The sequence below is a fragment of the Candoia aspera genome, chromosome 1, assembly GCF_035149785.1.
Source record: "Candoia aspera isolate rCanAsp1 chromosome 1, rCanAsp1.hap2, whole genome shotgun sequence".
Lineage (NCBI taxonomy): Eukaryota > Metazoa > Chordata > Lepidosauria > Squamata > Boidae > Candoia > Candoia aspera.
In genome coordinates, this window is record NC_086153.1 from 135,284,585 (window position 1) to 135,306,988 (window position 22,404).

A 22,404-nucleotide genomic window follows, 5' to 3' on the forward strand; every position below is an offset into this window, starting at 1 on the left:
TGTTTTTCTTATTTTCCTTTCAGGAACTAGAATTTCAGGATTTGACAGCAGTTTTAAACTGCATTCATTCATTTATAGCTGCTAAAGTTGCATCGGTGGATCCATCATTTATAGACAGCCAATTCATTGCAAGGAAATATACTTACAGTAATTAAGAGAACCATGTATTGTGATTATAACAGATAAATTATTTTCTTAAAGAAAAAGTTATTTCATGTACACTATTACAATTCCATGTAATTTTATAAGAGATCTATAGTTGTATTATCAATAAAAGCTACTAGTTTTCACATTTGATTCATCATTGTTAAAGCTGATGAGTTAAGTTTTTATTCAAACTGAATCAGTTTATTGCCTAGCACCTAAAAGAATATATTCTTAATATAATATCTTGTAATCTTATTTTAAACCTTTTTATCAAGCATTATCCATTACAACATTTAACAATCTACCTGAGAACAAGAATTTTCTTAAATGCTAAAATATATTTGTAGACATAACTGAGCTTTTTTATAATGATTCACTTGACTAGGTTAATGGATTTTAAATTTAAGATTAACTTGAAAAAATGCCCCTTGCTTTTCTAGAGTAGCCATTGTTATGAAAATTCAACAGATCACATTACTTTATCAGTCAATAGATACATGTCTGATTTCATAACTTGATGTTTCATTTAAAGCTGCAAACTATGATCACTTATTTAAAATTAAATTTCCTAAAGATGAATGTTTCTTAAGGTCCTTGCTTCTCTGAAAGCTCCCAGCCAAGACTCCCTGAAAACAAAGAAACTTCACTTCCTCTCCTCTGTATCCTCTGCCCCCACAGAAGGGGACAATGTACACATTCATTCTGAAGGCCATTCACATATGATTAGTAGGTTAGTGTCAGGAAACCAGGCCAAGAACCACGCTGAGCCGATATCCCAACTCTAATTCTGTATTGTTCTCACCTTATAGAGAGAATCTTGCCAGACTAAAGCTACTCAACTAACCTAATGGGAAATAACCCAGAAGGGCTCTAGGGTGGAGCTACCTTGAACCTCTTAACGTTCCCACCAACACAGCCCAGACTGCGAAGCCTCTTATCTGTCTGTGATGCATTCCCTCCCTGGGAACCAGCGGCAGTGCCGGAATCCACCACATCACCCCCTCCTTCAGGAACACATTCCATCACAGTTAGCCTGCTGATCTACTATGGTAATACTCCACGATGTTGGCCCTTTTTCCAACTCTGTGTACAGATTTCATAATGTCAGAATGACTAACACAAATCACCTCCCTAAAAAGTGAAGATTTTATCCAGTTTAGGGCACAACCCATTCCCTTCCTATGTGTATTCCAGAAGGTGTCAGTGGCAATTGTTCTCTTCCTTTTTCTCTCTAGCTTGTCCTCAGCTGGGAAAACATGCTGTCAGGAATGGGCAATTCAATCACTTTCTCCAAAGTTCTCATCTTCCTGACATCTGTTCCGCAGCACTGTCTACAAATTCAGAAAAAAAATATGCATTATTGTCCAACTTTTGTAGGCCCTTCGCTTAGCATTAATGCTTTTTCTGCAAGCATTTTGCGATGGAGGGTGCATCCAAGTTTATAAATAGTAAGTCAAATGACTGAATGAATAAACGTTTTTCCCCTAACACAGGCATTCTCATGTATATTTTTATATTTTCTCTGCCATACACATTTGGTGCATTTTTTTTCTTTTTAATTGGCCAACTGGCCCCAAATACATAAAAAGTCTGAATTGACTTTGGGGATCTTCTGTATATTTGGCAGATAGGAAACCTGTTCTGATAGATGGTGGCAAAGGAATATACAACACACTTTCCGGTTCTGGTTCCCTGCAATAGTTTCCTGTGGATAGCGCCAGCTACAATACTCTTCTCAAGGGCATAACACGATTAGGATCCTGCCAATTTAGAGAGAGAGAGAGAGAGAGATCTCCCATCAATGCATTCCACAGTTCTGAGTTTAACTTTCATCACACCATCCCCAAACTTTTAAACTTGCCTGCCGAAAACACCTTTGGAATTTGATACTTGAACTATTAGAGGAAACTATTAAAATTCAGTCTGCACGAGGGCAATTGTTTGCATGAACAATTACATCACCCTCCTGGAATAAAACCATTACCAAAGCTAAAAGCCTAGATAATGGCAGCTCAGGGTTAACGTCTGCAGCTGATGTGCAGCCTCCTGAAAGTACAGCTCAGGGTGGCAATCAAGTGAAAAGTGCCTGTTATGAGAAATTTGAGTGACCAATTGATTCTTAGTCACAGCAGTCCGCTGGCCATGTAATGATGCTGTAAATGGAGTCTGCATTTAGCACATGGGGTAAGGTTTGCAACTTTTGAAAAACCCAAACTGGCCCCAAGGATTACACTGCCATTTGATTTGGAATTGCTTGCATCCATTTATTGTTCACTTCAGTGCAGCTCCTTGCAGCAATGAATGAGGAAAGAGGATTGTTGCATAAGGGCAATTCTATTCTTGTTCTAGAAGAACTGATGGATCTTCCATGACAAAATACAGATCCAGATCCCGCTGAAGGCAAACAAGAGCATAAAGGGGAATTCTTAACAAACAGATCCTAAATTATCGTACAATTAACTTTGCAAAACGGCAGTGGGCACAGAATGGCTTGTCAAGCATGCAGGAACAGCATCCTAAAAAGGACTCAAATCATTCTTGGTAAGTGCTGCCTACTGCCTATCAGGGAAAGCTGTAGCCAAACTATAAGCAAAGCATACAGTAGTGTATATACTTTGTGTAGACAATGTCCATGATTCCACCTTTGGCATTCACAGTTCAAGAGTCTCAGTCACCGAGGCTGGAAAAAAGCACTCCACCAAGTCCTCAACAAGATCCAGCCAATAGGAATCAGCTGGCGGTCTGCAAGGCAGCCTGCATTAAGAGCACCACCCTCTCCATTGCAGTATCAGCTGGTCCTAGATTGGAACCAACATTTTAAAAATTATGCACCTACAGCTTTGGACGAGTGAGAAATAATGAAACACAAATAGGTTGTTTCCATTCATTCACACCAAGAGCAAGCCAGATGGAGCACAAATGTAGGAGACTGCCAGGAAACAGAAGACAGCAACATTCCAACCTCAGCTTTCATAAAGGAAGGACAGACCCAGGGGTTTGACAGGAAGATTCACAAACCAGTTTCCCCAAGTTTCTTTAACTAGTTCCACTTAACAAAAGGGGCCACCTTCAAGAGAATCCTGTTAGGCAACCCATAATAATGTTCTTGATTATCCCTTCATGGTTTTCTACCAAGAATTTCTAGCAGTTTCAGAGGGAGCAGCATGGGCCTCTCAGCTGTAGTCAGTCTTTCCAGATAGGGACCATTCAATTATATAACTGCTAAGTGTCCTAAACCAGTGTTTCTCAACCTCAGCCACTCTTAAGAGGTATGGATTGCTGGCTGGGGAATTCTGGGAGTTGAAGTCCATACCTCTTAAAGTTGCTGAGGTTGAGAAGCACTGCCCTATGCCACTGAAAATTATTGATGACGTATTCATGTTTGCAATTTGTGACTGATGGAGCGTTGCAATAGCGACACCTTGCCCGTGATTGACCTGCGATAAAGCATTTTATTATCCAATAGATCTGTTTCAGTCTGAAGGAAGTTAATCAGGAAAGAGTGGAGATGAGAATATTGGGCTGGCATGGAGGATGAATGGAAAGTAGGGTGATGCCTCTCTAAGTAGAGAGATAATTACATGAGGACAAATGGTTGTGGCACCCTTCATTGCTGGAAAGCAAGATTTTATGGTTCAGTCAGTGCTACTGAATGAAGAGGGGAGAACATAAGAGGTCTGGCAGTAATACTCCTTTGAGGAAGAAATGTTACACATTTCAAAGGAACCCAAACAATAAAATGTATTATCAACATTTTGACTATCATTGTACCTCTTTCTATTCAGTCACTAGTCTCTCAAAAAAGACTGAGGGAGGAAGAAGAAAACTCGTATACTTTCAGATAACTGGCCAAAAAGTACTAATTAAATAGTGGGGATTTTTGAAGGAAGTGAGCTTTTGTTACCTTTTCCTGATAGAAACAGCACAATTTCTACACAGGACTCAACAGCCTGGGCAGACGCTCTTGCGGTCTGTTAAGAAACATTTCCTCGGAGTCAAGATCAACTCCTGCTGACTTACAGACACGTGGAGGGAGCGTTCCTGGCAAAATATGAAGTGATTTGCCATTGCCTTGGGATTTCCCACTGTTCCTCCATCCAAGAGAGGTCCAACCCTGCTTGTACAGGATTTGGCTTTTCATGATTCATCATACCAGCTGGGTGCTGCTCTTTGAGGCAGGCCACTTGAGTAACCAATCCATTTTAACCAATCCAAAGACAGAAGGGACATGCTTCCAGCACTGGGCTACCTCCCAATGGAATCCTAGTTCTATTTGGCTGATTGACTGGTATAGTTAGTCCAAGCTATGTATTATTGTATTTTATGTTTCTAAGTGACACATAGTCGATAATGAGAACAATAACATTAAAATAAAAAAACACAATTAAAATAATGAGCTTAATATAATAATTAAAATCTAATAGCAAATCTAATAGCAAATCTAAAACATGTTCATTTAGCAGCCCAATAAAAACCTTAGGAGAATAACTATATCCTTACAGAAATTCTGAAAGCGTGCAAAAATGGAATGAGGCACAGTCCTAATGTGGCTTTAGCAACTGTCCTCTAGAGTGGTTAAGAGAAGGAGACCTTGTGTGACATGCAAGGAGACAAAGTGGGTAGAGTCAGAATGTTCTGGTTTAAGCCTTAAACAATACCTTCATTTTGTTTTGCCCTTACAAATAATGGCACTCAGTGTCCTTAAAGGCTCCACTGTGGCTGTGAGATTGTTGTCTTTTCCATAGCTCCCAGCTGCTCAAACTCACAAGTCAGCCGCAAATCCTGCAGTCTCCTCACGAGGAGCAGCCTTCAGGAGCACAAGTGGGTGATCTCTTGGCCTCTCCTTATCTGGAGAGGTTCCGCTGGCCCCAGCTTGTCACCTAGCCATTGGTGTCCACTGCAGCGTCATCCCCACTCCTTCGGAGACATCTTAGTCAATCACTGTCCTCACTCAGAGGCATTGACCCACATGATCTGAAGGTTAAAACTGAAGCCAAATTAGTGGCCTGCTAGAACCACTGAAAAGGAGCAGAGCTAACAACACAGCTGAAAAGCTGACACAGAAAAAGAACATTATCTTAAAACAGCTTTAATGAGCATACCAGAGAAACAGAGGTTATTGATCTTATATGCTCAGCCCTCCCAAGCATAAAGAATTACACACTTAGACACATTAGGTTGAGACAAGTAAAAGGAATTTCTTACTGACTTTAATGTTGCTTCTGCTGCATCCATCTTGGTGGAAAAGATGAAGTTCCTTTGTTCTTCTTTCCTTTCTAAATACTTAGTTTGCCCTAAACCCTCAGCCCTATTTTGCTGCCAAGGGCTGTGTGGAAGAAAGGGCAGAATTCTTCATCAAGGCCCGAGCACATGGCCCTGATGAAGAGAGCAACATCTTTGCTGCCTGCTTGATCGGTGGAAGAAGGAAGAAGAGAGAAAGAGGAAGCAACAAACAGCTTCCTCAGAGTTGCATTGTGGGACAACTCAATTTACATGCTAATTCACATGCTGGATTTGCCAAGACTTCCAACAAAAACCAGCATTTTAAAGTGTGTTCAGGAACAGCAAGTGCAGTGTAGATGACACATGATTGGAGTGCTTTGTCCTCACTGATAGCAGCTGAAGGTTTCAACAGTCTTTATAGGTGGCTCCACACTCAGAACATTACAGTTATCATTTTGCCCATGAATCACTGAGACAATCTCTCAGCTCCAGACAGCAAAATACAGGCTGCAACCTTAATCTAGTAAAAAGGACTTCTAGGGATCAAAGCCATCTAAGTTTCACTAGTCAGCCCAGTGTCCACGTCTCCCAGTTGGCATACTTGGTCTTCCAGAGTCAGCATACCACCCTAAGCCTGATTGTAAACTTCCTTTTAAAGTAGTCAGTTTCCCTACGCACAGCATCTCTGTCTTGGCTAGATAAAGCCTCAGCTAGTTTCTATTCACCACACCAACCTCTTCCAGATATTGTTTCAAGGGTTCCATCCTTTCTTTGCGACATGCAACTACAAATGAGCGATTGTCACCCATGCATGAATGTCTTCTCAGCCCAAAGTTTGATGGACTTTTCACTATAGTTTCATGTGGTTTAGAGGTAGATAACTTGGGGTCTGCATGAACTTCGAGTGGTATGCCAAGGGCCACCCTCCAAAAAGTGGATACAAAACAAACCCTTTATCTTTTTTTAATCTCTTTTTATCATTATTTATCTCTTTCTCTCTGGCTCCCCCTCCCCACTATATATATAGATATATACTTATCAGCCAGAATCAATCCACTTGAGGATGAAAGGCCTCTTCATTAAAGGTTATGGACTAGAATCTACCATGCTACCTTGCAGACAGTCTAGGGCTGAGAGAGAGTGACCCAGCTAACTTGGCTTCTGTGCCTAAAGGAGGTCAAGAACCTAGGTTTCCCACGTCTTAGTCCAGCACCTTAACCACTATACCACAAACTGTGTATAACTATAGCTATAGCTATAGCTATAGCTACAGTATATTTATATCTACAGTATATCTATATCTGTATCTATCATCTATATCTGAACCATAGTTAGTATGATTCCTCTCCATGTACTTAATTGTCTTTATCTTCTGTCATATTAAAAATTCCAACTTAGTAGTAAGTGGGAGGGATTCTAGGAAGCACCCACAAGGCACTGGGGCTGACTATAAGTTATATTTTTTATGAAGCTGTTAAAAAGCATGGATGCTCAAAAACATAAAGGATGTGTATGTTATGCATCTTCAGCAAAGGACTGTTACCTTGTCATGGTGCTGGAGCTTGAGCACCTCAGTGATGCCATGAGCTAAACCGTGAAGGGCCACCCAAGACAGGAAGGTCATGACAGAGAGATCAGACTAAATGCGATCCCTGGGGAAGGTAATGGCAACCCACCCCAGTATTCTTGTCGTGAAAACTAAATGGATCAGTACAACCAGAGATATGTCGGTATACCATCGGAAGATGAGACCCCCAGGTCGGAAGATGGTCAAAATGCTACTGGGGAGGAACAGAGGATGAGCTCAACTAGCCCCAGACGTGATGACGCAGCTAGCTCAAAGCCGAAAGGACGGCTAGCGGCCGACGGTGCTGGTGGTGAACGGCGAATCCAATGTTCTAAGGATCAACACACCATTGGAACCTGGAATGTAAGATCTATGAGCCAGGGCAAATTGGATGTGGTTATTGGTGAGATGTCAAGATTAAAGATAGACATTTGGGGCATCAGTGAACTGAAATGGACTGGAATGGGCCACTTCACATCAAATGATCACCAGATCTACTACTGTGGACAAGAGGACCACAGAAGAAATGGAGTAGCCTTCATTATTAATAGTAAAGTGGCTAAAGCAGTGCTTGGATACAATCCAAAAAACGACAGAATGATCTCAATTCGAATTCAGGGCAAGCCATCTAACATCACAGTGATCCAAATATACGCCCCAACCAAGATACTGAAGAAGCTGAAGTAGAGCAGTTCTATGAGGATCTGCAGCACCTACTGGACAACATGCCTAAAAGAGATGTTATTTTCATCACGGGAGACTGGAATGCTAAGGTGGGCAGTCAAATGACACCTGGAATTACAGGTAAGCATGGCCTGGGAGAACAAAACAAAGCAGGACATAGGCTGATAGAATTTTGCCAAGACAACTCACTCTGCATAACAAACACTCTCTTCCAACAACCGAAGAGACGGCTTTATACATGGACTTCACCAGATGGACAACACTGAAATCAGATTGACTACATCCTTTGCAGCCAAAGGTGGTGGACATCTATACAGTCGGTAAAAACAAGACCTGGAGCTGACTGTAGTTCAGATCACGAACTTCTTCTTGCACAATTTAGGATCAGACTAAAGAGATTAGGGAAGACCCACAGATCAGCTAGATATGAGCTCACTAATATTCCTAAGGAATATGCAGTGGAGGTGAAGAATAGATTTAAGGGACTGGACTTAGTAGATAGGGTCCCGGAAGAACTCTGGACAGAAGTTGGCAGCATTGTTCAGGAGGCGGCAACAAAATACATCCCAAAGAAAGAGAAAACCAAGAAGGCAAAATGGCTGTCTGCTGAGACACTAGAAGTAGCCCAAGAAAGAAGGAAAGCAAAAGGGAACAGTGATAGGGGGAGATACGCCCAATTAAATGCAAAATTCCAGAGGTTAGCCAGAAGAGATAAAGAATTATTTTTAAACAAGCAATGCATGGAAGTGGAAGAAGACAATAGAATAGGAAGGACAAGAGACCTCTTCCAGAAAATTAGAAACATTGGAGGTAAATTCCAGGCCAAAATGGGTATGATCAAAAACAAAGATGGCAAGGACCTATCAGAAGAAGAAGAGATCAAGAAAAGGTGGCAAGAATATACGGAAGACCTGTATAGGAAGGATAACAATATCGGGGATAGCTCTGATGGTGTGGTCAGTGAGCTAGAGCCAGACATCCTGAAGAGTGAGGTTGAATGGGCCTTAAGAAGCATTGCTAATAACAAGGCAGCAGGAGATGACGGCATCCCAGCTGAACTGTTCAAAATCTTGCGAGATGATGCTGTCAAGGTAATGCATGCTATATGCCGGCAAATTTGGAAAACACAAGAATGGCCATCAGATTGGAAAAAATCAACTTATATCCCCATACCAAAAAAGGGAAACACTAAAGAATGTTCAGACTATCGAACAGTGGCACTCATTTCACATGCCAGTAAGGTAATGCTCAAGATCCTGCAAGGTAGACTTCAGCAATTCATGGAGTGAGAATTGCCAGATGTACAAGCTGGGTTTAGAAAAGGCAGAGGAACTAGGGACCAAATTGCCAATATCCGCTGGATAATGGAAAAAGCCAGGGAGTTTCAGAAAAACATCTATTTCTGTTTTATTGACTATTCTAAAGCCTTTGACTGTGTGGACCATAACAAATTGTGGCAAGTTCTTAGCGGTATGGGGATACCAAGTCATCTTGTATGCCTCCTGAAGAATCTGTGTAACGACCAAGTAGCAACAGTAAGAACAGACCACGGAACAACAGACTGGTTTAAGATTGGGAAAGGAGTATGGCAGGGCTGTATACTCTCACCCTACCTATTCAACTTGTACGCAGAACTCATCATGCGACAAGCTGGGCTTGAGGAATCCAAGGCTGGAGTTAAAATTGCTGGAAGAAACATTAACAATCTCAGATATGCAGATGATACCACTTTGATGGCTGAAAGCAAAGAGGAACTGAGGAGCCTTATGATGAAGGTGAAAGAAGAAAGTGCAAAAGCTGGCTTGCAGCTAAACCTCAAAAAAACCAAGATTATGGCAACCAGCTTGATTGATAACTGGCAAATAGAAGGAGAAAATGTAGAAGCAGTGAAAGACTTTGTATTTCTAGGTGCGAAGATTACTGCAGATGCTGACTGCAGTCAGGAAATCAGAAGATGCTTAATCCTTGGGAGAAGAGCAATGACAAATCTCGATAAAATAGTTAAGAGCAGAAACATCACACTGACAACAAAGGTCCGCATAGTTAAAGCAATGGTGTTCCCCGTAGTAACATATGGCTGTGAGAGCTGGACCATAAGGAAGGCTGAGAGAAGGAAGATCGATGCTTTTGAACTGTGGTGTTGGAGGAAAATTCTGAGAGTGCCTTGGACTGCAAGAAGATCAAACCAGTCCATCCTCCAGGAAATAAAGCCAGACTGCTTACTGGAGGGAATGATATTAAAGGCAAAACTGAAATACTTTGGCCACATAATGAGAAGACAGGACACCCTGGAGAAGGTGCTGATGCTAGGAAGAGTGGAGGGCAAAAGGAAGAGGGGCTGACCAAGGGCAAGGTGGATGGATGATATTCTAGAGGTGACGGACTCGTCCCTGAGGGAGCTGGGGGTGTTGACGACCGACAGGAAGCTCTGGCATGGGCTGGTCCATGAAGTCCCGAAGAGTCGGAAGCGACTGAACAAATAAACAACAACAACAATGTTATGCATAAACATAACTCACACATCCCTTTCTAATTCTGTTCCTCTAAGAAGTCTCAGAATCAGCTTCACTAGACATCCCACTGGATGCTAGAATTGATGGCAACTGAAGATGGTGAGAGATCAAAAAGGGCTCTCCTGTTTATTCACTAGATACAGAATTCAGAATTCATCAAGCTGGCCAAATGCAGGACATTTCAGAGTCACCATGAAAATTTACAAATTATCATGACAGAATTACTTTTGCAAATAAATGTAAGAAGGTCCACTATACTGGACATACAAGAATCCAGAGCCTTTCCAAAGAAGCTCTCTGAATGTGCTCTTGGATCATGGCAACATCATACTAGCTGAATAGCAGAAAGGTAGGTATATATAGATCCTGGATCTACAGTAGGCTCCAGAAGATGCCTGCAGAGCCCTGAATATACATTCCAATTAATTTCCCTAGTGATAACATTATATGCTAGATGGTGTCCTCGGTTCCTTTATTTGAGACATAAACTGTTCAATAAATATCCTCCCACAGAAACTCAGAGCATAAAGAAAAAGGTAAATTTCTTAAAGGGCAAAATCTGTTATTTGGCTGCATGGATGAACACAATGGAAAGATGAGCTGAACAGGAGACAGATGTGATTAACAAATTTGCTGAAGTGGAAAAGGAAAGGTGATTCACTGCATGGCTTCATCTCCTGCCATAATTAAAGAAAACAAAGTGCTGGGTGGCTGAAGCATAGAATCCCCACAAAATTGTGTGTGTGTGTGTGTGTGTGTGTGTGTGTGAGAGAGAGAGAGAGAGAGAGAGAGAGAGAGAGAGAGAGAGAGAGAGAGAGAGAGAGAGAGAGAATATAAGAACCAAATAGCAAAACTTTTCAAAAGAAAATGTGCCACTCATGAGTTTTCTGAGGGAATTGATTTTTGAAGTTCTGCAGTTTAAACCCTGCATTCATGAATAGGGTAACAGAGACCACCTGCAGTGAGAATCATAAATGGAAAAGAAACAGATAAAGTGGTCAACGGACTTCAGAGCTCCGAAATAGGAAAAAGATTGTCAACTCTACTAAAGGAAACTAGCTTTTCAGATGAACAGTAACTTTTGAGCTGTTTAGTTTACCTGCATCTAGATCCATGGGTGTCTGCAGGGGCATCAAAAAAGTCAAAATGGTGGCCATGCCTGCATGGGCAAGGCTGGGAAATGGGTGGTGTGTGGTGGTTCTAGGAGGACCTTTAAAACTTTCCCCTGTGTCATTTTCTCCATGTGAATGATTTATTAACCCTGTTTGATTCTTACTAGAGAAAATGAATAGGCACTTTTCACTGTTAGGCCATTTGCTCCATCAACTCTCTGAGAGCTTTCTACTAGGGCTCACATATCCAGATATTTTTTTGTCCTCTTTCTAACCCTTCCATTTCTAAGTCCTCCCCTCTGTTCTTCAACCATCCAATCAATTTGCTCCTTGAAGACTCTACTCACTCGGCTTGAGAGTCAAGCTGCCAATAATGGGGGAGAGTCGGGTCCTCAGAAGAAAGTGAGAGGCCACCTGATTTACCAGTAGACTTTTAAAAAAGGGAGGGGGAGCATCTCAAGTAGCAAGTTGCTTTTTGGAAAAGGTTTTGCCTAAGAAGATTTGATGCTCCAGAGACCTTATGCCAGTCAAAGTAGACAGGTGATGAACATAGTAGTTTAACTCCCAACCTGACAGGTCTTTCTTTCCTACATTGCCATCTAGTCAGAAACCTAATAAATCTTAAGTTTTAATGTTCTCTTCAGACAAGCTGAATCAGACAAAATTGAGATCTCTTCCTACCCTGTACTTCCTTGGTTCTCCAAAAACTGGTGTCAGATGCCTCCAGGTACTCATTTGGATGGTTGCGAACGGCAGTGTGGCTATTGGGATTTCTCAGTGAGTTCCCCAAAGCTGAAGTGCAGCTGTCACAGCATTTTACTAGCCATCAATCAGCTGAGACTGTCCCCTGAAACTGACCTGTTTTCCCTGTAAACTACAGCCTTGGTACAGCACAGTGAAAGCCTTTCTACAAAAAATCTGGATTTACATTTAGCTAGAGAGAGAAAAAGAGAGAAGGGATGCTGTTGTGCAGTTCCCAATATTAGTCAATTGTTGGCATGCAGTATACTGAATAATTATTACATTAAATTCGAGGCCATGCATATTGTTGCCTTCTTCAAATGATAATACATTAATCATTTCCTAAAGATTAAGACAGAGAATCTTGAATGCAGCTACTTGTACATAAACCATTTGCATAATGTTCCCTGTCCTCTTATTGAATTATACTCCACCAGCTAAAACCTCTCTCAACATTTTCTGCTCCAGTTCCTGCACCTCTCCAAAAAACACCCTCTTGAATGGCATCATGCGGGGCAGAGGAAGCTGAGGCAGAACGAAAGAGACTCTCTGCCTCTTCTTTTCTGCTTGTGTAAGATAGTCCTGAATCCAAGCCAATGAACATTCCCTTCTCCCAAGTCATTTTACGTGAACCAAATGTGTTCATTACACCCACTGATTGATGGTTGGGGACTGCACTTGACATATTTGGAGCCCTCAGTAGGCAAGGGAAGAAAGCAAAATGGATGGCACCAGATTTTTTTCTGGCGGGGGAGAAATTAAACAACTTTCTTTGTTTTTTTAACTGTTACACTGACGTAAAGGCTTTCATTACAGTTTGTGATTGTCTTTTTATCTCCAAATTCTAGGAAAATCTGCTACCTATTCACAGAAACTGTGATCAGAGATTTTGAAGGCCACACAAAAGTGTTGGTGACCACGTACAGAACTGGAGCCTTCCGTTTCCAACCTCTTGTGTAAATATATGGGTCATGTCCTGCGGATAGATACGGTACATCCACCGTATTAAATGGTGGGGGACTTTTTGTTACTTCCAATATCTGTTGAGGATGACCATCAACAGAGCCACTGTGTTGACTTTCTTGAGCCCCTTCCCTGTGGCTGCCCCTGAGTTCTGCATTTTGTATAACAAACTTGCCATGGCAAGTGTGGCACTGAGTAACGGGAAGCATGGCAAGCAATCAGGCTTGAGGCCATATAGTGAGTGGGTTTGAACCAGGCAGTTACCAAACGATTCCCCTTCTCCATCTTTACCTCTGCACCTTGAGGGTGACACTCAGTGTTACACACGTAGATTGGTTCTTATGAGATGGGGTGTGCTTTCCTCTCCTCTCTCCTGGAGGATCCCTCATTAATTTGAGTGTATTTGTTTGTGGGGAAGGGAGCAATTAAATAAGTTTGTTCTGCTGGTGTGCAGACATGGCTGGAGGTAGTACATTTTTCCTTATAATATTTAATGGCTGATTCACACACAGACTCAGCATGAGAAGAAAACTATTCAGTGAACTATTATAAAAGCACTTTCAACATATCCTCTATTTTCTTCAAGTTCCTCTCATAAAAAGACGATTAGGCCATGAATGTTGTCCACGGCTAGCACCTCCCCTAGTTGCTAAATATAAAATATATTAAGGAACTAAACAATTCTAAAGAATCTGGATGGGTAGCTTTCACCAAAATGCAAACTGGAAAAGCAAAGCAACTTTGTAGGAAAAATGACAATGTACAGTATATTTATATAGGTATAAATGGGAGGGTAGATGGGGAGGAATCTTTGAGGCCAAGTGAATGGCATTAAAAAGCATGCTGAACAGATGAAAGATTCTGAGAGCTAGAAAGCATATCCATTGCTAAGGGCATGCTTTAATTTGAACTGAAATAGGCAATGAAAAAAACAGGTGGTCAAAGTCTTCGTTTTTAAATGGGTTGCGTATTTCTATTATACATGCCTAATCCACTGGTCTCCAATATACCCACCATTGTGATAATTGTTCTGCCTGTTGACTCTTCTCTCTAAGCACTGTTTTGCTCAATATGCTCATCCTTACGCAGCAGAACACAAAGCCTCACCGTGTAGAAGCTGCAAAGGGAAAGAAATGTAATCCCGGAATTAAATCCAAGATGAAACTAGAATCAAAGCACTGTCCAGAAATTGAAATGCTTGGGGTTATTTCTGAATAACCTTCCATCCTTAAAACAGGATATGAAGTCCAGAGGCTAATGGGCATATCACACAGCGGTGCACAATTTCTGTCAGCTCGAGGGCTGTCCTCAGCTTTGTAGGATAGGTGGAAAGCTGCAGTCCAACAGTGGAAGGACTGGAACCGGTTCCTGACTGGGCAGTGGAGGTGGGCGTCAAGGTTTTTAAAGGGCAAAATGGGTGCCTTAAGGGGCTGCCCTGTTGCTTTCTGACAAGCCCAGGGGCTTCAGTGAGGGGAATCAATACCACCTCCCACAACACTACATGATATACACAAAACTGTGTGCATGGTACAAAAAAGCAGGAAAACTGCAGGGCAGCTTGGAAAATAACTCACACAAGTTGAATATTAGGGAAATTATACACAATATTAAGGGAACTCAGCTTTAAAAAGAGCATTATTAATGTATAATGGGATGGAGGGAAGTGAAGTCTAAAGAAATAAGGAATTGCGGAACTGAATATGGCAGATTTGTCCATCCCTAGCAATGACTAGGGTGAGATACACTCAGAGCCTGTGCCTTTGCATTTTCCCAGTTAATTTTCAGAAAGTAAACTCTGTCATGAACTGCAGCACTTAAAGCAGAGAAAGGACAAAATAGTTTAGAGAACCCCATCTTAGTAAAAGTCCTAGATACTGGTTTTGCATACTCATTATTCATTGAAAACGGGCACAACCATCATTAAATCATTAATAATTTCTTCTCTCTTTTTAAAAGGTTCTCATTATGCAGAACTTATAACCTGAAGGCAGTGAAATCTGGGGAGGTATTTTGGGAACTAAATTCCTTTCCAGTTGAGGTTCAAAGTGGACTTTTAAATAATAGCTCAGTTTTGTTTGGGGTTAACATAACAAGAAAAGTTCTTTCTTTGTTTTGGTTTTCCCTTCACTTGTTTGATTTCATCTTGATATACGTACAGTAAATTGCAGTTTGCAAAGGCTATAGCAGTTCTCAGACCCCAATACAAGTCAGAGAGATGAGGACGTGGAACCTAGCTCCACTCTCAACACATTCATATTCACTGTCCTGCCCTCTGAATCCATGAATTCCCATACTAAGGGGGGAAGGCTGCAATTGGGTTCAGCACCTGTTCACTGGAATGCAGTCCCTGATAGTGGAGGGTCTCCTATCTTATAGACATCCAAGTCCTGTCCCAGTGAATGTTGGTAGAAGCCTCACCCCATTCATCATGTGGTGGCTGGGGATGTTGGGTGCAGGGCTGGGACAAATGAACCTCTCTCCCTCACTCATTTCAGCATACTTCGTTGGGTGTGAAAAAAATCTTTATAAACTTGTGAGAAAAACATGTCCGAAACAATCAAGTCTGTGATGCTGTAACCAAGTTGGACCTCCCAAAATGAAAGTTAATGGGAAATGAATAAGAGAGGGCCCTGTGATCTTCAACACATGTATTCAAAAAACGTGTTCTGGATTTTGATGTCATAGGCAGTCCTTAAAGTGTGCCTTCTTTGCTTAATATTCCAGCCAAAGAAAAGCAATTTGTTGTCCTGTAAAGATTTTTTTGTGTGTACATGTCACCCTTATCCTTTATTTTTCCATGTGATAATCACTTTCATAGCTCTTTAAATGGATAATTTAATTGAGTTTAATGGATAAACTCAATTGCTTTTTTATTCAGAATGGGAGACTATTAGGAATAAGACATACAAAAAATGTAGTAGAGCATTAAATCAATAAGTCTGCTTTTGCAAGTTTTGATGACATCAAATCTCCAGACCATTTCATGTACAGCCTCTCCAGTGGTAAATATTCCAAAGATTGTCAGTGATGTCTTGTTCCAGCCACTACATTCTTTTAGCTTAGTGCTCTCAAACACCTCACTAAGTGTGCTGAAATTCTAAAGCACCATTAACTGTATGCAAGACAAGGACAATCATGCGGGTTCCCATCTCCTTGATGACAGAGTTTTCTGCAAGTCACTGTGTTTAAGTTTGGGGTCCCAGCTTTTATTACAATTATGTATTTCTTAAATTACTGTAAATCTGACAGAATGTGATTGTCTCATATTCAGGACTTCTGGAAAAACTGATAACAGAAGAGTTGTGTTTTATCACAACAGCGGCTTTTGTAGATCAAGTTTGCAACGTTGGAGAAATGGGCCAAAGTCCCATGAGGAGAACTCATAAAAGATATACTCAGACTTGAAAGACACAGGTTGTGGTTCCCACTCAACCATGGAGATCACTGGGTGACTTTGGGGCAGAAACTGTCTGTCATCTCAACAAAGACCCCCATGTAAGTGGCCCTGAGCTCTCAGAGGGAAAAAGAAAAAACTACCATTGTAATGACTGGATTCCAAATTAAATCCTCAAGCTATTGATCTTGAAAGACATAGATATTAAAACAGAAAGCATCCAAAGGTGGATGTGAATTTAGATTTGAAATTTCCCATCTTTGACTGACATTTAGAAGTCATTAATCTCTAATTAGTAAATATGGAAGGTCCTCCTCCTCCTCCTTCTCATACTGCAGAATGAAGCTTCAGGATGTGCAGGGGCATTGGAAGGGAGGATCAAAACAGTCAGGATTGCCCCAAATCCTTGATCAAAGCCCAGCCGCTTTTTTACATGCATTATGCATGTGCAATGCACACTGGAAAGGGGTGGGGCTTTGATTCCAGCCACTATCCTGACTTTTGACTCCCCCCACCCCCAGGATGTCCCTGAGCACCTGTGTTTTGGTTTTTAAAAAACAAATTGGCCCTTTGCACCGGCACTTTTACACTGATCCCAGCAGTCTACTGTTAACACCAAGCAAACCTCAGCCACCCCACCAACCTAGCAGGACTTAACAGCACCAGCACTGCCACAGCAGGACCGAAGTGGGAATAAAAGAAAGCTGCCGCAGATGCAGGAGAAGTGAAATGGGAGAAATGGCATTGCAGCTGCCACAAAGGGAGTCTGCTAGCATCATTCCTTCTCTGCTCAAAGGTTTTTGCCATAAAATAACATACATACGATGGAAAATCATCCACCAAAAGGGTGCAGATTTGGAAAAGCTGCTTCCAAACAAAATATGTTGGTTTACTTTCCTTTAAAAAAAAAAGAATTATATACTGTATTAACAGTGCTGGTATAAAACTATACTCCTTGAGGAGAACTGTGAACAAAACTCCATTTATCAGAGACAGCAATGCATGTAAAAGTACAGATATAAGGAAAAGTTGTGAATGATGTGAAATGCAGCTTTCCAATAGCTTTTTCACTGAAAAGGAAAAAGTATAGGAAAGTATAGGAAAAACCAGACAAAAACCTGGCACTGACACTGAATGCATTTGGAATGAGCAATAGATTCTGCCATAATGTCACTGGCTAAATATGAGCCAGACAGAGTTGTGAGGATAGAGGGCAAAGAGCCTCATATGTTGCTTTGAACTCCTTGGAGGAAAGATAGATATCCATGACATAAAAAAATTAAATTAAACATGGAGGAGGCCAGCACATCTTATAAAAGGCTCAAGATGTAACAAAAAGCAGCACTTTTGAGACCTCAGTGCCGCCAAACCACTGGAGACCAGACAACCCTGTTTATGTCTCTGAACCGAATGCTGCCCTCTCCCTCCCAGGCAGCAGACTTCCATCCAATCTTGCCTGGGCAGACCTGCTCCCCTTCATCCTGCACCTGCACCTCCCCAGTGTTGGGCCTTTAGAGAAGTTAGAGGTTGCCCAGAAGAGAAGGGAACTGAACCTCCAGCAGTGTCCATTCTGCTGGACAAAAGTAGATCTCCTCTGAGTAAAGTCAGCTCCTAGTAACATCATGTCCAGGCTGTTTTCCAGACAGCAGCTGGGAAACAGTTGGTCCTTGTTTGTTTTCCAGGGTGTTTTTTCAACAAAGTCTAGCCTACAACCCCGGGATTTCCTAGTGGTCTTCTATCCTAGTACAACCTGGTTTAGATTTTGAAGATCAGCCAGGTGAACTCAGACACAGTTGTATCCAAACCTCCCTACCATATTCTCTGCCTAGGAGGCTTTCTAATTAATAATGAGGCTGCTGGATGGAATGAGATTGGATGAATGTTCCAAGCATCCATGGGACAATGGCCATAAGCTATCACTGACTGTGATGACTAGCCTCCCACCCAGCCCCTTGCCATCTGATGAGTGATATGCCTAATATTCATTTGGATGTGTTTTTCCCGTGTCTTTTTAGATTTTGGAGGCCATATTAGCTGCCAAGCAGAAGAGCCTTTATGTGGTCCTTTAAACAACAGGGATGGATCCCCCAAAACCTCTAGGGCAGATCTGCAGTTGGGCATCCTAGGGATTGCAAACTGCAGCAATGGAAAGGGGAATTGTCCTCTCTGAGTTCAATTGACCAAAGCACCTCTGATGACAAAGAACTGCCCCTGGATTTCACCAAAAATAGGGGACCACACACTCCTCTGTAATAATCCCCCCACATTTTTTATTATTTTTACAATTGCCTACCTTTCCCAAATTACCTACTTTACAAGCAGTGAATTGAGAATTTATCCCTCCCTTGGGTGAGGGGTGTCGAGACTAAAACACCCCATAAAAATCAACTCTCGCTCAACTAGAATGACTTCAGTATTAAAATCCCAGTGATTCAACAGCTCTTTATTCTCAGCCTCAATTCATCATCTTTAAAGCATTAACAAGATCATTACTACCCTGTTGGTAGAATAAACAAGAATCATATTGATACCTGCCTTCTGAAATATAAGGTAGACATATGTTTTCAGTTTTAAAAGGAAAAAAAATCTAGGTCATGTTGCTGTAGATCCCCATTTCAGGACTGTCCGCCAGCCCTGCAACTTTCCGCTGACAAAGAACTGCAGGAGTCTGTGCTTTTTGAATCAATGCTTGTCATTTAAAGCACAAGGAGCAGAGAAAACTGACTTGGTTAATAAAAGCAAAAACATGGTTTCAAACTAAATTGAGTCATTAGCAGAGAAGGAGAAATTACTTAACCTTCATTGGAGAAACCTTATTGCTAAAAAAAACAACAACCAACAGCTCAGGATTCTTTAGTAATTATATGTCTGTGGATTTTTTTTTCTTAACCTTCTATGCTTCTAATGCAAATCTATTGGGAGATGCACTTATAAATTAGATAATTTACAAAATTAGGCTTCTATCTAAACATAAGAGGCCTGATAAGAAAAACCAAACCATTGTAGCTCATCAAAATAATAGAAAGTAGAAGATGCCCAAATATATAAATACAGAATCACATTAAGAGTTGACTATTTATAAAGACCCAATAAAATTATAGCACTATTCCTTTTAAGGGGGGGATGAATAGCCCCCTATGTTTTGTAAGGGCTCCTTAGGTGCTTGATTTAGCATCAGAGAGTGCTGCTGGTGGCTCTGTTAAGCCCTTCCTCTCTTTACTTTCATCCTTCAAACCTGGGATCTTAAGCTCTTTCTGTTGACTTTGAATTCAATATTTAACTTACCATGATCATTTCTAGATATGAGAAGCTGTTAATAACATCCCCTCTGAGCAGAGGATAGCTGGAGTCATTGTGTGGTTTTAATGACCCTAGTCTATGAAATGGGATCAATATATTGGAGTCTCTGTGTTTCTCTCACAAGCTATAACTTGACCTGTCTCCTTTATTATATGCAACCATTTTGTCTCTACAACTTTAGATTGCTTTTCTTGACTTTGGACATATGAATCTGGATTGTATGCACCCATCATCAGGTCTGAGGTCATGGCACTTTAATTCTTAGTCCTAAGATGTGAAACTTGTCTTGTTTCCACAAAAGTCATGATAGGCTTACCTGCCATAATTCTAATATGCAGTAATAATGTAATGTAATGTAAAGTAATGAGAGCCAGTTTGGTCTGGTGGTGAAGGCACCAGGCTAGAAACCAGGAGACTGTGAGTTCTAGTCCTGTCTTAGGCATGAAGCCAGCTAGGTGACCTAGGGCCAGTCACTCTCTCTCAGCCCTAGGAAGCAGGCAATGACAGACCACTTCTGAAAAACCTTGCCAAGAAAACAGCAAGGACTAGTCCTGGTAGTCACCAGGAGTCAACACTGACCTGAAGGCAATAAAATAAAAAATTAAATTAAATTAAATAATATACACATATATACATATAAACAATAATATTAAGATTTGAATTAATATAGGTCATATTCCAAATATATGCAAAAACCAAACCCAAACAATATTTCATACTGTAATATCTGAGTTGAATTTAATTTTTTACTACAAGATGAGCTAAGTAAGCATTTTCCAGTGTGGCACCCTCAACTGCAATTATGGCAGGGATTATAGCCAGCTGGGTATTATGGGCATTAAATCATCAATCTCTGGAGTTGAGGGCCTCTGGTTAGAAAAGGCTAATCTGAAGGATGGAAAGTTGAAGATAATTTGCCACTTGTTAAATAGTATCTGGCTTGCAAGTTATGACATTGTAAAGTACAAACCCATTTAAGAAACATTGATGCAGAAAAAAGAGAAAGGTAACAAGGCCGGTTTTCAAAATGCAACAAGTTCCAGCCTCAGAACAGAGATCACCAATACAATGTCTTGGCAAGAACAGTTCATCTGCTGATATTTGGTTAAAAAAAACACAATAACTGGATCAAATCCCTTTTCTTTTACTTTCACAGTTATCCTTTCCAGTTAGAAAGTGGGCATGACCTGAGCTTAACCTAACGGTGACTTTCAAGCAAAATCAATTGCAGAAGGACTACTCTTTCTCCAGATCAGCTGAATCAGTGTAGATAGCTGGGGTGTGAAATCTCCACTCTTTGACTCTGTTGGGAACTATAAAAGCACACTTCAGACTCACATATTGAAGAAGTGATTGACATGCTTAGTACACAAAAATCTTGACACCAAGAAAATTGTTCTTTAGCTTATTAATGTTTTAATGAAGGTTTGTGGGATGTTTATTTTTAAAGGTGGCATTGTTTTTGGTTTTTGAGAGTACAATAAATACCTATCTGAAGCATTTTAGCCCCCAATCACACACCTAAAGAGTATTTGTTGTATGGAGCTTCCCTGAAAATATGTAGTTCAGGATTTAAACTGCCTTTTCAATTTTTTCCCCATGAAAGTTGGCAGTAGAAGTCTTTGCTTCTTTTTTTATATCTATTCCTCTTGGATAAAGGCAGTCTGCTGATCTATCACACCAGTAGAACTGGGCCAAGAAAATAGAATAGCTAAGCCTTTCTGAAAGACACGTTTGTTTCCATCACACACATTGATTTGACATTTGTGCCTTATGCTAGGCCTGAGAGGAATTGGCGGGGGTAAGGTGAGCACAGTCAATATCTAAGGACCACTCTTTGGTTCCACCACATAACCATGATCTCCCATTTCTCAATTGGTGAATTAGTTGCTAATATGAGATCATAAGCCAGCCACCATCTCTTGCCTCTTCTAGGCATCCATCCAAATAAGAAATCAAAGGTGGATTACCAGATTCCCTGTAATTTCATGGTGCTCTTAGAAGTTGATATTTTTTACAATTATTCTTAGTTTACATCACCCTGAATAATTTATCATCCACAGACTTGGCCAGCCTACTGCTTACCCCTAAGACAAGATCATTTATGAACAAGTTAAAAAACAGAAGTCCAGCACAGATTCTTGAGGGACTCCACCACTTATTTCCATCCATTGAAAAAAAAATGCCCATTCATTCCTATTCTTTGCTTTCTGTCTTTTAAACAGGTAGCAATTCCTAAAGGGACAGATCTTCTTATCCCATGATTGCTAAGTTTATTTGAGAGCCTTTGTTGATGAACTTTCCACTTCCATCCATGTATCTGTTCACATGCTCAAAAAACTGAAGAGGTTTGGTGAGACTGGATTTACTTTTGCAGGATGCATACTGATTTTCTTCATCATGCCTTGTCTTCTTTACCCTTAAGTAATGTTTTGGTCTGAATATCATTTCAAGCAATTAGCCTACAGCAGATGTTAAGCTGACCAGTCTATAATTACTTGGATCTCCTGTGTGTCTTTCTTTTCAAAAATTGGAAGTGATGTCTGGAAAGTATCAAGCAGTGACGCTCCCCTACTGGTTTTTTTTCCCTTCTGAAAGAAGTGCATTGAAACTGGAAGGAAGCTTTATCTACACCTGCTTAAAAAACAGTTTAATAACATTTGAATTCCTTCTGAATGCACAGCACTATTAGAGTTGCAAGATTAAAGTAATAAAAGAGTTAGCTTAGATTACAGAAAACATGAGGGTGAGAGAAAATGC

General features: G+C 40.8%; 2 protein-coding genes across 2 annotated transcripts in view; both read left to right on the forward strand.

Moving 5' to 3' along the window:
• Nucleotides 1–241, forward strand: part of SNTG2 (syntrophin gamma 2) — a 196,835-nt gene extending 196,594 nt beyond the window's left edge. Inside the window, exon 17 of the mRNA XM_063298804.1 lies at nucleotides 24–241. Within this exon, the coding sequence (XP_063154874.1) occupies nucleotides 24–155 (132 nt within the window). The 3' untranslated portion in view covers nucleotides 156–241. The remainder of the gene's footprint in view (nucleotides 1–23) is intronic.
• A 2,532-nt stretch (nucleotides 242–2,773) lies between these two features.
• The window catches only part of TPO (thyroid peroxidase), a 71,079-nt gene continuing 51,448 nt past the window's right edge, over nucleotides 2,774–22,404 (forward strand). Inside the window, exon 1 of the mRNA XM_063298920.1 lies at nucleotides 2,774–2,932. Within this exon, the coding sequence (XP_063154990.1) occupies nucleotides 2,774–2,932 (159 nt within the window). The remainder of the gene's footprint in view (nucleotides 2,933–22,404) is intronic.